We start from the raw sequence: 14,731 nt of genomic DNA on the forward strand, positions 1-14,731 counted from the left end.
AAAGATAGCAAAAACAAAAATCTCAAAATGTTTGAAAATATTAATAGCACAAGAACCATGGCCAAAGTGTCAGCATACATGCCAATCATCTTAAATTTGTCTCATAGTGTTCCATAACGCAGGAGTAAATGTAACAAACTTCCAATGTTACATTTTTTTACATTTACAAAAAATTGGCATACAAAAAAATCACATTAGATTTTAGCAATAATTATGACAGGGTTACAGGGTTAGTTATTATATAAATAGAATGCAACACAGATCTCATTGTGGCAATACCACATTTAAATATGGAACACTTGTGACTTCAGTCACTATTGAGTTGGATCTATTTATTTATATGTGGTATCACTGTACGTTGCCCTTCAATTGCCATTTATATTGGCACTGTCAGATTTTAGCTTTTTAAATAAAATATTAAAATACTGATTCATTATTTATATTATAGCTTTCTTTTTTGAGTTTTAATGGTAAATATTTAAGCTTGTCAATTCATCACTGTTAATTAACATGACAATTTTTGCAAATTATTTTTTTAATGCATGTTCATTAGGAAAGTTAAGTATTATTTTGAAGTATAATCTTTTGAACATACTGTAATGAACAATTTCAGTGACAAAATCCATTTTCAAGGAGGAAAATAATTCTCCTATAAACAGAGGCTGTGCTTTGCCTACAACAACACAAAAGCAAAACACTGTAGATGTTGGAAATCTAGACAGGAAATAGAAAATCCTGGAAATACTCAGCAGATCAGGCACCTATAGAGAAAAACATAGTTAGCGCTTTAGGTCTGTGAACTATTTCAACACAGCTCGCAGTTTGCATTCAAAGACTCCTGGAAGTAAAGGTCTCTAACAGTATTATGTCGTGGTATGATAGGCAGTCTTTTTGGTTTGGCAAGCTACTGGATACCGGCAACATATATCATTAATGGTAATTAAGATTTGAAGTTACTGATAGTGAATGGATAACAAAAAATTTTATACAAAGAACAAAAATAATTAAGGAAGGAGCATAGTTTGCACTCTCTGTGCAGGACTTTAAAAAAAATCATTCTCTGACTTCATTGCAGGAAAAGACAGAAACACATGTGAATTACCATTCTGCTCAAACATATCATGTTGCAGCTAAAAATATTTAATAAATGATGTCCATATCCTATGGAATAATGATTTTCCCTAAATATTCAGTTATACTTAAGGCACAGTGTCTGTTATGCTCACCGTACAGAGAATAAGTTTAATTAACAGGATAATGTTTAATTTTTCCATCTGTATTAAGCTAATTATAGGCAGAAAAGGAAAAGGTGCTCGGAAGCTCACAGGACAAAAAGGGATGGGAACCCGGGAACATTATTGAAAAAAATAAAAATAATATTGGGAATGAGAAAGGAGTCAGCTGAGTATAGTGAGTAAAAGCACAAAACTAAGGTGGAAGAGAATGATGGTGGAGCTGGACGATGGATTTCAAACATTTGCTCCGAAGTGCCAACCAAAGGCCACCATCTGCAAATGTTCAATATTACACAATTAAATCGCATCTGCCACACAAACACAGGTCACTGAGTAAAGCACAGGAACATAAGTGGACCATTTAGCCCCTTGAGCCTGTTTCACTAGTCAAGACTGGGGGGAGTATGCAGCAGGTCAGGATCACTGTAAAGCAGACAAGAAGAAGTGTGAAGCAGGTTGGGATCACTGTGAAGCGGACCGGGAGGAGTGTGCAGCAGCTCAGAATCACTGTGAAGCAGACAGGAAGGAGCGTGAAGCAGACGGGAAAGACTGCAAAGCAGCTGGGAGGCACGTCAAGCAGACTGGGAGGAGTGTCAAGCAAAGTAGGCTGAGTGTGAAGCAGACTGTATGGAGTGTGAAGCAGACTGTATGGAGTGTGAAGCAGACTGTATGGAGTGTGAAGCAGACTGTATGGAGTGTGAAGCAGACTGTATGGAGTGTGAAGCAGACTGTATGGAGTGTGAAGCAGACTGTATGGAGTGTGAAGCAGACTGTATGGAGTGTGAAGTAGACAGAGATCACAGTGAAGCAGACTGGGGGGAGTGCGCAGCAGGCCAAGAGATGTGCGAAGCAGGCCGGGATCACTTGGAAGCATACTGGATGGAGCGTGCAGCAGGCCGCGAGCAGCGTGCAGCAGGCCGCGAGCAGCGTGCAGCAGGCCGCGAGGAGCGTGCAGCAGGCAGCAATTCAGGATCATTTTGAAGCAGGCTGGATGGAGTGTGAAGCAGACAGGGATCACTGTGAAGCAGACCAGGAGGAGTGTGAAGCAGACAGGGATCACGGAAGTAAAGGGGAAAAAAAAATCAAACTGTGACATCACTAAGGACCTGAGTTGATTGGCTGGTTTTGTTTCCTTTTCTCCAAGTTAGGAAGTTGATCTAAAGAGCTGGGACATTCAAAATTTCTTTTTTTTAATAATAATCTTTAAGTAAAGCATTTCAATTCACCTCCCAAATTTAAGTGACAACAGAAGAAGAGAAATGAGCAGCTGGTGAGTCTTTATTGTGTTCAGGAAGTGTCGTCAGCTGTATCAGCTTGAACTCCAGGTTTCGGAGCCTGAGCAGCAGCTGGTACATTGTGGTTACCCCGCAGCTTAAGAATGTGCAAGCAGAGAGGGAATGGGTGACCACCAGAAAGTCAAGAAGTGAATGCAGGAGTCCCCTGGATACATCTGACTCTCCAGCCAGCATTCAATTTGCTTTTGTATTCAATACCTCTTCTAATAAAGGAAAGCATTCCATATGCATTCTTTACCACCTTATCCAACTGTCCTGCTACCTTCAGGGACCTGTGGACATGCACTCCAATGTCTCTCACTTCCTCAACCTCTCTCAATATCCTCCCATTTATTCCCTTGCTTTGTTTGCCCTTCCCAAATGCTTTACCTCACACTTTTCCAGATTGGATTCTATTTGCCAGTTTCCCGCCCACTGAACCAAACCATCAATATAATTCTGGAAACAACAGTCATCCTCTTCACTATCAACAATTTGGCCAGTCTTTGTGTCATCTGCAAATTTCCCAATCATGCTTCCCACATTTAAGTCCAAATCATTAATATATACAACAAACAACAAGGGCCCCAACACTGAGCCCTGTGGAATGCAATGAAAACTGCTTTCCATTCACAAAAACATCCCCATTGACCATTGCCCTTTGTTTCCAGCCGCTGGGCCAATTTTGGATCCAACTCACCACCTTCCCCTGTATTCCATGGAGTCTCTCTTTTCTGATCAGTCTGCCATGTGGGACCTTGTCAAATGCCTTACTAAAATCCATGTAGCCAACATCCACTGCACTACCCTCATCAATACTCCTCGTTACTTCCTCAAAAAATTCTATTAAATTAGTAAGACATGATCTTCCCGTAACAGAACTATGCTGACTATCTCTGATCAATCTGTACCTATCTAAGTGACAGTTTATCTTGTCTCTCATAATTGATTCCAATAAGCCCACCATTGAAGTCAGACTGACTGGCCTATAATTTTCTGGCCTATCCCTCTCATCCTTTTTAAATTCATGATGGGATGTTGTATCCCCAGGTGCCAGGGTCAAGCATGGCACTTAACGGCTGCAGAGCACACTGAGGGGAAGGGTGAAGATCTAGCGATCTTGGTCCACATCGGCACTAACAACATAAGTAGAAAGAGGGATGTGGTCCTGCAGTCAGAATTTAGGGAGCTCGGTTGGAAATTAGCAAGCAGGGCCTCAAAAGTAGCGCTCTCTGGATCACTCCGATTCCCACGGGCAAGTGAGTATAGAAATACCAGGATAGAGCAGATAAATGTATGGCTGGAGAGATGGTGCAGGAGAGAGTGATTTATATTCCTGGGACATTGTGATGAGTTTTGGGGGAAGGTGTGACCTGTACAGGCTAGACGGGTTGCACTTAAACAGAGCTAGAAACAATTTCTTTGCGGTAAAATTTGTGGTTTCGAATCCCGCCACGGCAAATGGTGGAATTTAAATTTACTAAAAATCTGGAATTAAAAGTCTAATGATGACCATGAAATCATTGTCAATTGTTGCAAAATCCCATCTGGCTCACTCATGCACTTTAGGGAAGGAAATCTGTCGTCCTTACCTGTCCTGGCCTACATGTGACTCTCGACCCACAGCAATGTGGTTGACTTTTAAATGCCCTCTGAAGAGGGGCAATTAGGGATGGGCAATAAATGCTGGCCTAGCCAGTGATGCGCACATCCCATGAATAAATTTTAAAAAACAAATCCAGAGCTCCCTGGATGATGAAAGTGATAGACATTAAGACGAAGCAGAAAAAGCATGCTTATGACAGATGTTAGGTAGATAATACAATTGAGAACCAGGCTGAATATAAAAAGTTCAGAGAGAAATTGAAAATGTAAATTAGAGAGGCAAAGAGAGAATGTGGGAAGAGAATGGCAACTAACATAAAAGGAATCCAAAAATCTTCAATAGGCATATAAACAATAAAAAAGATGGTAAGAAGAGGAGTGGGGCCATTTAGGGACCAAAAAGAGGATTTATGCATGGGGGGAGGGGGCATGGCTGGGTATTAATGGAATATTTTGCATCTGTCTTTTCCAAGGATGAAGATGCGACCCAGGTCATGGTGAAGGAGGAGCAAGTTCAGACACTTGAAGGGTTCAAAATTGACAAGGAGGAGGTATTGGATTGACTGTACTTGAAGTTGATAAGGTAGCAGAACTGGATGGGATGCATCCAAAGATACTGAAGGCAGTGAGAGTGGAAATTGCGGAGGCACTGGCCAGAACTTTCTAATCTTCCTCAAGCTCTGAGGCGGTGCTTGAGAACGGGAGAATTGTTCAAAAAGGGTATAAAGATAAGCCAGCAACTACAGGCTGGTCAGGTTAACTTAATTGGTGGGGAAGCTTTTAGTTAATTCAGGACAAAATTAATTGTCACTTGGGCAAATGTAAGTTAATTAAGGAAAGCCAGCATGATTTGTTAAGAGCAAATTGTGTTTAACTAACTTGCTTAAATTTTTTGATGACAAAATAGAGAGTTGATGAAGGTAATGCTGTTAATGTGCATGGGCTTCCAAAAGGCTTTTGATAAAGTGCCGCAAAACAGACTTGTGAGCAAAATAAGAGTTCATAGAATAAAAGGGACAGTCACAAAATGGATACAAAATTGGCTGAGTGACAAGAAATAGAGTAGTGGTGAACAGTTGTTTTTCTCTGGAGGTCATCTCGGAATTCCAATGCATCTAGGTCAGTTTTGAACTTTTTCAAATATATATAGTTTGACACAACAAAAAAGACAAAAAAAAGTCTTAATATTTAAAATGTTACCAATGTTTGTACATTTAAAGATTTAAAGTCTCATGAACATAAAATAAATATGCTTATGCAAGGTTCCTACCCCACTACATTTAAAGTTTCTGTAACTTCTTTCCAAATATGTTCATTCTTCTTGTAATTATTTTCAAGAAATAGGGTGCTCTCATAGTTGGCACAGTACTCTTTGTAAGCATCTTCCAGCTCTTGTTTGACGTCGAGGAACACATTACCTTTCAGAAGAAAAACATCTATGAATCAACAGGGAACACTGCATCTCCTAAGGGCAAATATAAATAAGTGTTTGAAATAGAGGGAAGATACAGGGATTTGGAGAAGAATGGTTAGTGGGATTCACTAGGTGCTGATACATATACGATGGGTCTAATAGCCTTCTCATGTCCTGGAAGATGGTGCTACTTATATATATTTTACACAGTTAAAATTATATTCTTATCTTCCTAAATACCCTAACATATTACAAAAAGTTCTGAACAACCATATTTGAACATTGGTGCCACAGGTCTGACATTTTATTACACTAAAACAATATAAGGCATCAATTATGGTCACCAGTGGAAGTCAGAAAAATAAGTTTCAAGCAGGACTGGCTATTTAATGTTTTAAACTACCATGTGTAGATGCTTATTCTATCTGTTTGAAATCATTGCTAAATGCGTCAGTTCTGGATACAAATAAAGGCCTGAATAGAAAATCTGGGCTTACTGCGGTAGAAATTCATTTGTGCATTTTTGCAAAACAGGTAGAATTGGATTGGCTTCCTGCAATAAGGAGTGCCCGACATTCAGTTCCATTTCAGTCAATGGGATGTAAGACGCTGCAAGTAACGCGGGGAGGCAGTGGCATAGTGGTATTGTCACTGGACTAGCAATCCAGAGGATTAGAGTAACGCTCTGGGGACCCAGATTTCAATTCAATAAAAATCTGGAAATAAAAGTCTTGGAACCATTATCGTTTGTCATAAAAACCCATCTGGTTCACTTATGTCCTTTAAGGAAGGAAATCTGCTGTTCTTACCTGGTCTGGCCTACATGTGACTCCAGTCCCACAGAAATGAGGTTGACTCTTAAATGCCCTCTCAAATGGCCAGTTGTATCAAACCACTTAAAATAAAGCCCAAAAGGAATGAAACCGGACGAACCACTTGTCATCGAACTAGGCACTGGAAATGACAATGGCAAACTCGCACCGTATCAACCCTGCAAAGTCCTCCTTACTTACATCTGGGACGACTGCCAAAATTGGGACAGCTGTCTCACAGACTAATCAAACTACAAGAACAAGAACAAGGGCACAAGAAAAGCCTGACATAGTCATACTCACGGAATCATATCTTACAGATAATATCCCAGGCACCATCACCATCCCTGGGTATGCCCTGTGCCACCGGCTAGACAGACCCAGAAGAGGTGGTGGCACAGTGATATAATGTCAGGAGGGAGTTGCCCTGGGAGTCCTCAACATCAGCTCTGGGCCCCATGAAGTCTCATGGCATCAGGTCAAACGTGGGCAAGAAAACCTCCTGCTGATCACCACGTGCTGCGCCCCCCTCTCCAACGTCCTCAGCTGATGAATCAGTACTCCCACACCTTGAACACCACTTGGAGGAAGCGCAGAGGGTGGCAAGTGTACTGCACATATTCTGGTTGGGGGACTTCATTGTCTATCATCAAGAATGGCTCAGTAGCACCATTACAAACCAAGTGGGCCGAGTCCTAAAGGACATAGCTGCTAGACTGGGTCTGCGGTAGGTGGTGAGGGAACCAACGAGGGAAAAACATACTTGACCTGATCCTCACCAAGCCAAATGCCACAGATGCATCTGTCCATGACTGTATCGGTAGGAGTGATCACCGCACAGTCCTTGTGAAAAAGTCCGGTTTTCATATTGAGGATATCCTCCATCGTGTTGTGTGGCACTACCACTGTGCTAAATGGGATAGATTTCAAACAGATATAGCAACTCAAGACTGGGCAAACATGAAGTCCATCAGCAGCAGCAGAATTGTACTCAATCACAACCTGTAACCTTATGGCCCGGCATATCCCGCACTCTACCATTACCACCAAGCCAGGGGATCAACCCTTGTTTAATGAAGAGTGCAGGAGGGCATGACAGGAACAACATCAGGCTTGCCTGAAAATTGGGTGTCAACCTGCTGAAGCTATAATGCAGGACTACTTGCATGCCAAACAGGGTAAGCAGCAAGCGATAGACAGAGCGAAGTGATTTCACAACCAACGGATCAGATCTAAGCTCTGCAGTCCTGCCACATCCAGTCGCGAATGGCAGTGGACAATTAAACAACTCACTGGAGGAGGCAGCTCCACAAATCTCCCCATCCTCAATGATGGGGGAGCCCAGCACATCAGTGCAAAAGATAAGGCTGAAGCATTTGAAACAATCTTCAGCCAGAGATACCAAGTGAATGATCCATCTCGGCCTCCTCTGGAAGTCCCCAGCATCAAGGTGCCAGTCTTCAGCCAATGCAATTCACTCCACATGATATCAAGAAATGGCTAAAGGCACTGGATACGGCAAAGGCTATGGGCACTGACAATATTCCGGCAATAGTATTGAAGACTTGTGCTCCAGAACTTGCCGCGCCCCTAGCCAAACTACAGCTACAACACTGGCATCTACCTGGCAATGTGGAAAATTGCCCAGCTATGTCCTGTACCCAGCCAATTACCACCCCATCAATCTACTCTTGATAATCAGTAAAGTGAAGGAAGGGATCATCAACAGTGCCCTCAAGTGGTACTTGTATAAGAGTCACCAGCTCACTGATCCTCAGTTTGGGTTCCGCCAGGGCCACTCAACTCCTGACATCAGTGCAGCCTTGGTTCAAACATGGACAAAAGAGCTGAACTTCAGAGGTGACGCAAGAGTGACTGCATTTGACATCAAGGCAGCATTTGACCAAGTGTGGCATCAAGGAGCCCTAGCAAAGCTAGAGCCAATGGAAATCAGGGGGAAACCTCTCCGCTGGTTGGAGTCATGCTGCTCCCATGCACCTGCTGCCTTTCTCCTGGTAGGTGGTAGAGATTGCAGGTTTGGAAGATGCTGTTGAAAGAGCCTTGGTGTGTTGCTGCAGTGCATCTTGTAGATGCTGCTACACAGCTGCTACTGTGCATCAGTGGTCGAGGGTGTTAATGTTTAAGGTGATTGTTGGTGTACCAATCAAGCGGGTTGCTTTGTCCTGAATGGTATCAAGCTTCTTGAGCATTGTTAGAGCTGCACTCATCCAGGCAAGTGGAGTGCATTCCATCACACTCCTGACTTGTGCCTTGTATATTGTGGACAGACATTGGAGAGTCAGGAAGTGAGTTACTCGCTGCAGAATTCCCAGCCTCTGACCTGCTCTTGTAACCACAGTATTTATATGGCTCGTCCAATTAAGTTTCTGGTCAATGGTAACCCCTAGGATGTTGATAGTGGGGGATTCAGCAATGGTAATGCCATTGAATGTCAAGGGGAGATGGTTAGATTCTCTCTTGTTGGAGGTGATCATTGCCTGGCACTTGTGTGGCTTGATTGTCACTTGCTACTTATGAGCCCAAGCTTGAATATTGTCCAGGTCTTGCTGCCTTTGGACAGGGACTGTTTCAGTATCTGAGGAGCTGTAAATGGTACTAAATGCTTGCAGTCATTCAGCAAACATAACCAATTCTGACCTTGGATGATGGATGAAGGTCATTGATGAAGCAGATGAAGATAGTTGAAGTTAAGACACTATCCTGAGGAACTCCTGCAGTGATGTCCTGGGACTGAGATGATTGACCTCCAACAACCACAACCATATTCCTTTGGGTTAGGTCTGACTCCAACCAGTTGATTCCTATTGACTCCAGTTTTACTAGGGCTCCTTGATGCCACTCAGTCAAATGCGGCCTTGATGTCAAGGACAGTCACTCTCACGTCACCTCTTGAGCTCAGCTCTTTTGTCCATGTTAGGATGTCCAGTAATGAGGTCAGTAGCTGAACACCATCTTGTCCTTTTAGGTGGTTAAGATCGTGGATTTGAAGGTGCTGTCAAAGGAGCCTTGGCAAGTTGCTGAATGCATCTTGTTTATGGTATACACTGTTGCCACTGTGCACCTGTGGTGGAGGCAGTGAACGTTTAAAGTGGTGGATAGGGTGCCAATCAAGTGGGCTGCTTTGTCCTGGATGGTGTCAAGCTTCCCGAGTGTTATTGCAGCCACACTCATCCAGGTAAGTGGAGAGTATTCCATCACAGTCCTGATTTGTACCTTGTAGATGGAGTACATGCTTTGGGGAGTCAGGAGGTGAGTTAATCGCCACAGAATTTTCAGCCTCTGATCTGCTCTGGTTGCCACAATATTTATTTGGCTGGTCCAGTTAGGTTTCTGGTCAATGCTAGTCCCCAGATGTTGATGGTGTTGTGTCATTTATAAGAAGACTTGGTCAGATTGCCATCTTGAGCGTTGAGCTAGATTTTCCTGGGGGCTTCGGGGTGCCGCAAGGGGACAAATGGAGGTGCTGAGCGTGCATTTGCCAGCAGCGAGACCAGCTGCACAATCTTCCACAAGGTAGCCTCTTAATTGGTCTCCTCCAAGTTTGCCATCCTATTAAGGATGGCTGTTGGGCTCCTGATGCTGCTAGCCCAATCAGATGGCTGGTATCTCTGGAGCTTTGGCAGTTCTGCTGGGAGTGGTTGATGATACTGAAGCAAGTCAGAAGCCGTGAGGTTGCCTCAACGTGGAGGTGCCCTTGATGATGTGGATCCAAATGAAAAATTATGAGGGCCCTCAGGATGGAGGAAGAACCCCTCCGGAGGAATCATTTGGGCCACCTCATTAGGGCATGAAACCTCTGGCTCCGATGGCCCCCAGCTTGCCGCAGAAAGGAGGCCTCCATTGAGATGGTGGCCTCTGCACACAGTGTGGGGCCGATCTGCCGGGTCTTAACTGACAATTGACTACCTGCCTCTGTGCAGTGGGCAGCTGATTCTGTTCCCAGCCTGCCCTGGGAAAGATCCTGTTGTCAGGTAGCCATCCCAAAGCTGCTCGCTCCTATTTTTCTGCCCCCCTTGCCTCCAAGTCCACCACTACCTGGCTGGGAAAATGCCTCCCACTGTGTTTACATCTGGACACTGAACCGCAGGAAAATGCTGGAGGAAAAGATCCAAAAGCCTTGGAAAATGTACACTACAGATTCACCAGAATTATACCACAGCTAGAGGGTTAAATTATGAAGACAGCTTGCATAAACCTGAGCTTATTTGAGTAAACTTGAATCTTCTCCTGTTTAGAAGATTGAGGGATGATCTAATTTGTGTGTTAAAATAATAAAGGGACTCGATGGGGTGGATACCGAGGAGCTATTTCCCTTTGGTTAAGGAATCCAAAACAACAGTGCCTAACCTCAAAATTAGAGCTAGGTCATTTAGGAGTGAACAGGAAACATTTTTTTTAAACACAAATTGTAACGGAAATCTGGAACTTACTCCACTAAAAAGCAATGAATGATGAAACAACTAAAATTTTCAAGACTCAGATTGTTAGGTTTTTTTTGTTGTGTCAGGATATCAAGGGATATGCAACAAAGGGGAGCAAATGGAGTTGAGGTACAGATCAGCTTATTGACTAATTGAATGGTGGAACAAGCTTGAGGTTGAATTGCCTACTCATTTTCCTATGCACAATGTTTACTGTCTGGCATATAGGGTAGCAAAATTGTGCCTCTATAATTTAAACCTGTTACATTATTTAAGCAGAAGAGCTCCATAATGGTCATAAAATGATAACTTTTACAGAGATAGTCAGTCAAGGAAACTCCAACTACTTAAATGATGTATTCTCAGCACCATTTATTATAAAGGTACAGTACTGAGCACAGGGCAATTTCAGGTGAACTAGTTTAGAATGTTCATGTCAATGGTTTCTGTATTGCAGCTTTGTGGGCACCCTCTAATCACACAGAACCAGAAGAGAAGGTCAAAATGGAGATGTCAGCGCCAGCAGTACACAAACAAAATATTTCTGAAATTCTCCTCCACTATAAATATGTTCACAATGAATAGTTCAAGGAAAAAACAAATGTACCAGAACTTGAGAAATGCTGAAAAAAGAGACATGTCAAAGCTTTTTGTCTTGCATTCACCAGGACACACTGCAAGAATACCAATGGAATGGGAAAACAACAATTTATACTGTTATGTGAAGACAGTGCTGATTGGTTGGCGAATGGACTCTGATTGGCAGAGAATGCACCAGTGATGGTGGCTGATAGTTAAATGAAAAGCATTGTTTGCAATTTAAACCAGGCAGCTTGACCCTGATTGGTCAAGGCACTATCCTGAGGAATGAGTCAGTGAATGGCTGTCACTTATTTTGTATAGCTGAAAAAGGTGCAATATGTGTACATGTTCTTTCTGTTTGCAAAGAACTTGGCCCTGTATATTAATATATGTAGCTTCCAGTACATACATATGTGCCACACTGCGAGCCTGACTGACAATCTTAAATTGGTTGTCAGTGCAATTCTTAGCAGAGAATTATTTAGCAAATGTTGTCCAATCACAGAATCACACCTAATGTTAGGACACTGTGTTTTGAGTTTTGCAAGCGTGGGCTGGTTGGGTACAGTCTGTACCTTGCCCATTGCAAACAGTGGCTGGGACATGTTGTTTGATAAGATCTGCCAGTCTTTGGGATATATGGCCTACATACCTAACAGCATACTGGCACTGAAATTCATATACCACATTACTCATTTGTGTGATAGGCAAAACATCATTTTGGCTTGATGGCAGCATCCAGTTAGTGGCGAATACCACTTGTGTTGCTACTGCATAGTAGTAGCGTGAAACAGCTAGCTTCACCTACTGCTCAAATTTTTGAGATACCCTGCCCTTCTAGAGTAATCTGAGGTAGACTGAGTACTTTTCAGAGCTGAGAATGCCCGTTCATGAGTTGGTGTGATTATACAATGTGAAATGATCTGATTGGGGTAGCCATTATCCCGCATGATGCCTTTGATGCGCCCTATTTCAGCATCAAGTTTGCATGGTGAGCAAATGGCTCAGGCCCTATTTAGAAGGTTGCTGATAAGAGCAATCTTATAGCGTGTGGAACTGTAAGAATCCCAACGCATATACTGACCAGTGAAGGTAGGCTTGTGGTAGACCGTAGTACAGAATCCCCTGGCAGATTTCTCATCTAGTACATCAAGGAAGGGGAGTTCATTTGACTGCTCCATTTCAAAGGTGAACTTGAGCACAGGATGGAGCCCATTAGGATATGTAAATAAATTATTACATGCAGCTTCGGATTTAAATATAGCGAACATATCATTCACATATTGGAGATATGCGAGGGGTGGGAAGTTACGTGTCGTTCCATCGAAGACAAGTTTCTCATGGAACCCAATAAAGATGTTTGTGAGAGCTGGACTTAGAGGGGATCCCATGGCAACACCATCTATTTGGGCGTACATGGTGTCATTAAAACTGAACTCAACTGCACGAGTTGTCGAGTTCATAAGTTCAATGGATACTGATTCACACAATGGTTACGGGTCTCGATTGCCATGATATAGTGCCGCAGTGCAAATATCTATGGCTTCCTTAAGTGGAACATTGGTGAATAGGCTAGCAATGTCAAATGTACACATGGACACAGCGTTGCTATCAATATGCAAGTCCTGTATGGCCTTCGCAAATGTAAAGGAAGCCTTCACCACGTATGTGGAAATCTTGGTCAAAACTGGTTATAATAAAAGAATACTTTATTTTCAAGTCATGACTGTAAGGTCGGGAGAGTGTTTTGCAAGTACCTGCAGGCCATTATACTGCAATTATGCAAGACCAATGTAAAACTAAGGCCACTGCTGTTGGTGCAAATGACTCGTGTGTAACTTGTGAATTTTTTTTGCAAATAATTAAGACACCTAACAAAATTGCTATTTTAAAAATGAAAATATATTGAAGCTAGCAAATCAACAAAGCATTCAACAAACCTAGATGTAGCTGCAGATAACTTACCAAAGTGCTGTTTCCAAATTCCAACCCTTGTTAGTTGTGAAGGGTTAATACATGTTTTAAATCAGCAGTGAGGGTTATTGCAGTGTGCCAGCATACTAATATGCTTATATGATGGTGGTTTGATATATGTTTGTAGTCACATTGCTTCACAATGAGTAACCAATTTCAACCAAGCTATTAAGGTGAGAGGTTTATTCAAATGAATGAAGGAAATTAGAGAGCAAACTGACTTTGCAATTCTGATGTACCTTTTAACAGCTGAGTGCAAAGCAACATTTTCAAAACCCTGAAATCAGGTCACCTTGTTTGAACCAAAGCTCTGCCAAGGTTCCAACTGAGGGCCTAACCTGCAGAACAGCTGCTTAACTGTGGGACGAGGCGATGAGTCAGGGAACTGTTCAGGGAGTTGCCTAATGTTGCTTCTATGGTGAAAATGAACATCAGATTTTATGACAAAAACACTGAATTTTACTTTAAGTACGTGTCAATGTTTCTCAACTTGAATAGTGACAGGCACACGCATTTTAATTGCATTAATTTGAAAAAAAAAAAATTGACCCCGAAAATCCCTGAGAAAGTGTCCCACTGGTGCAACTCCAGTGAAGCAAACTCTCCATCATGCTCCAAGGTCATATTTCAAATCCCTGGGTCACAGTGGGGCGATTAGTGCCTGACTCAGCATCATCAATTCCAATCTGTCCACTAAAGCCCAACAAAGCCGAAGAAAAGAAGTAGTTTTCTTTTCCATCTCCAAAAGGAGCCAATCTGCCTTTGGATAAGGTAGAAGCCTTCTGGGATTCATTAGCTTGATAAAGTTTTGGGCCTTCAAAAGGGACTCATATCAACTGTGAACATGACTTAAGGGCTGGTAAATATACCCATGGCCATCTCTGCTGGAATTCAAAATCCCATGGCAAATGGGGCAAATTCCTGGGCCCCTATTTTAACTCACTTGAAATCCATTCTCTTACACTGAGTTAAAAGTGGGCCACTCATGTAACCAGGTTCTGCCACAAACCTCAGGCTCTACTTTCCGCCCTCAATTCTCAAGAATTTCAGAGCCAATATTTCCTTCCACCATCTAATTGAGATCTACTTTAGTTTACTTTAGTGGTTTATTTAGGCAAATCCCATGAAATTTGAGTCCCGATGTAACTTTTCAACCAATTTAAATTCTGTTCAATATATGTCCTGAAGTTATTAAGTAAGCTATGTAGTTTCTTTCTAACTAATAATGTATTCGTGAATGCAAGTAGAGAGTATAAACTTGATGCATGACCTTCAGGGAACTTTCTTTGAAAAACAAGATTAAAAAGTGTTAAAACATTACACACATGTTGCATAACAACATAAATATGATATACATTCTAAAATGTCTCGTCATGCTTTTCAGCCCAATTAA

The 14,731-nt window shown here is 42.3% G+C and overlaps 1 protein-coding gene across 9 annotated transcripts in view; it reads right to left on the minus strand.

The window, feature by feature from the left end:
* Positions 1 to 14,731, minus strand: part of arhgef37 (Rho guanine nucleotide exchange factor (GEF) 37) — a 170,137-nt gene that overhangs the window by 71,958 nt on the left and 83,448 nt on the right. For all 9 annotated transcript variants that reach the window (XM_078550727.1, XM_078550726.1, XM_078550724.1 and 6 more), the window contains one exon: positions 5,385 to 5,532. In XM_078550727.1, the coding sequence (XP_078406853.1) occupies positions 5,385 to 5,532 (148 nt within the window). The remainder of the gene's footprint in view (positions 1 to 5,384; positions 5,533 to 14,731) is intronic.

Source organism: Cetorhinus maximus, chromosome 10 (genome assembly GCF_964194155.1).
Source record: "Cetorhinus maximus chromosome 10, sCetMax3.hap1.1, whole genome shotgun sequence".
Taxonomy (NCBI): domain Eukaryota; kingdom Metazoa; phylum Chordata; class Chondrichthyes; order Lamniformes; family Cetorhinidae; genus Cetorhinus; species Cetorhinus maximus.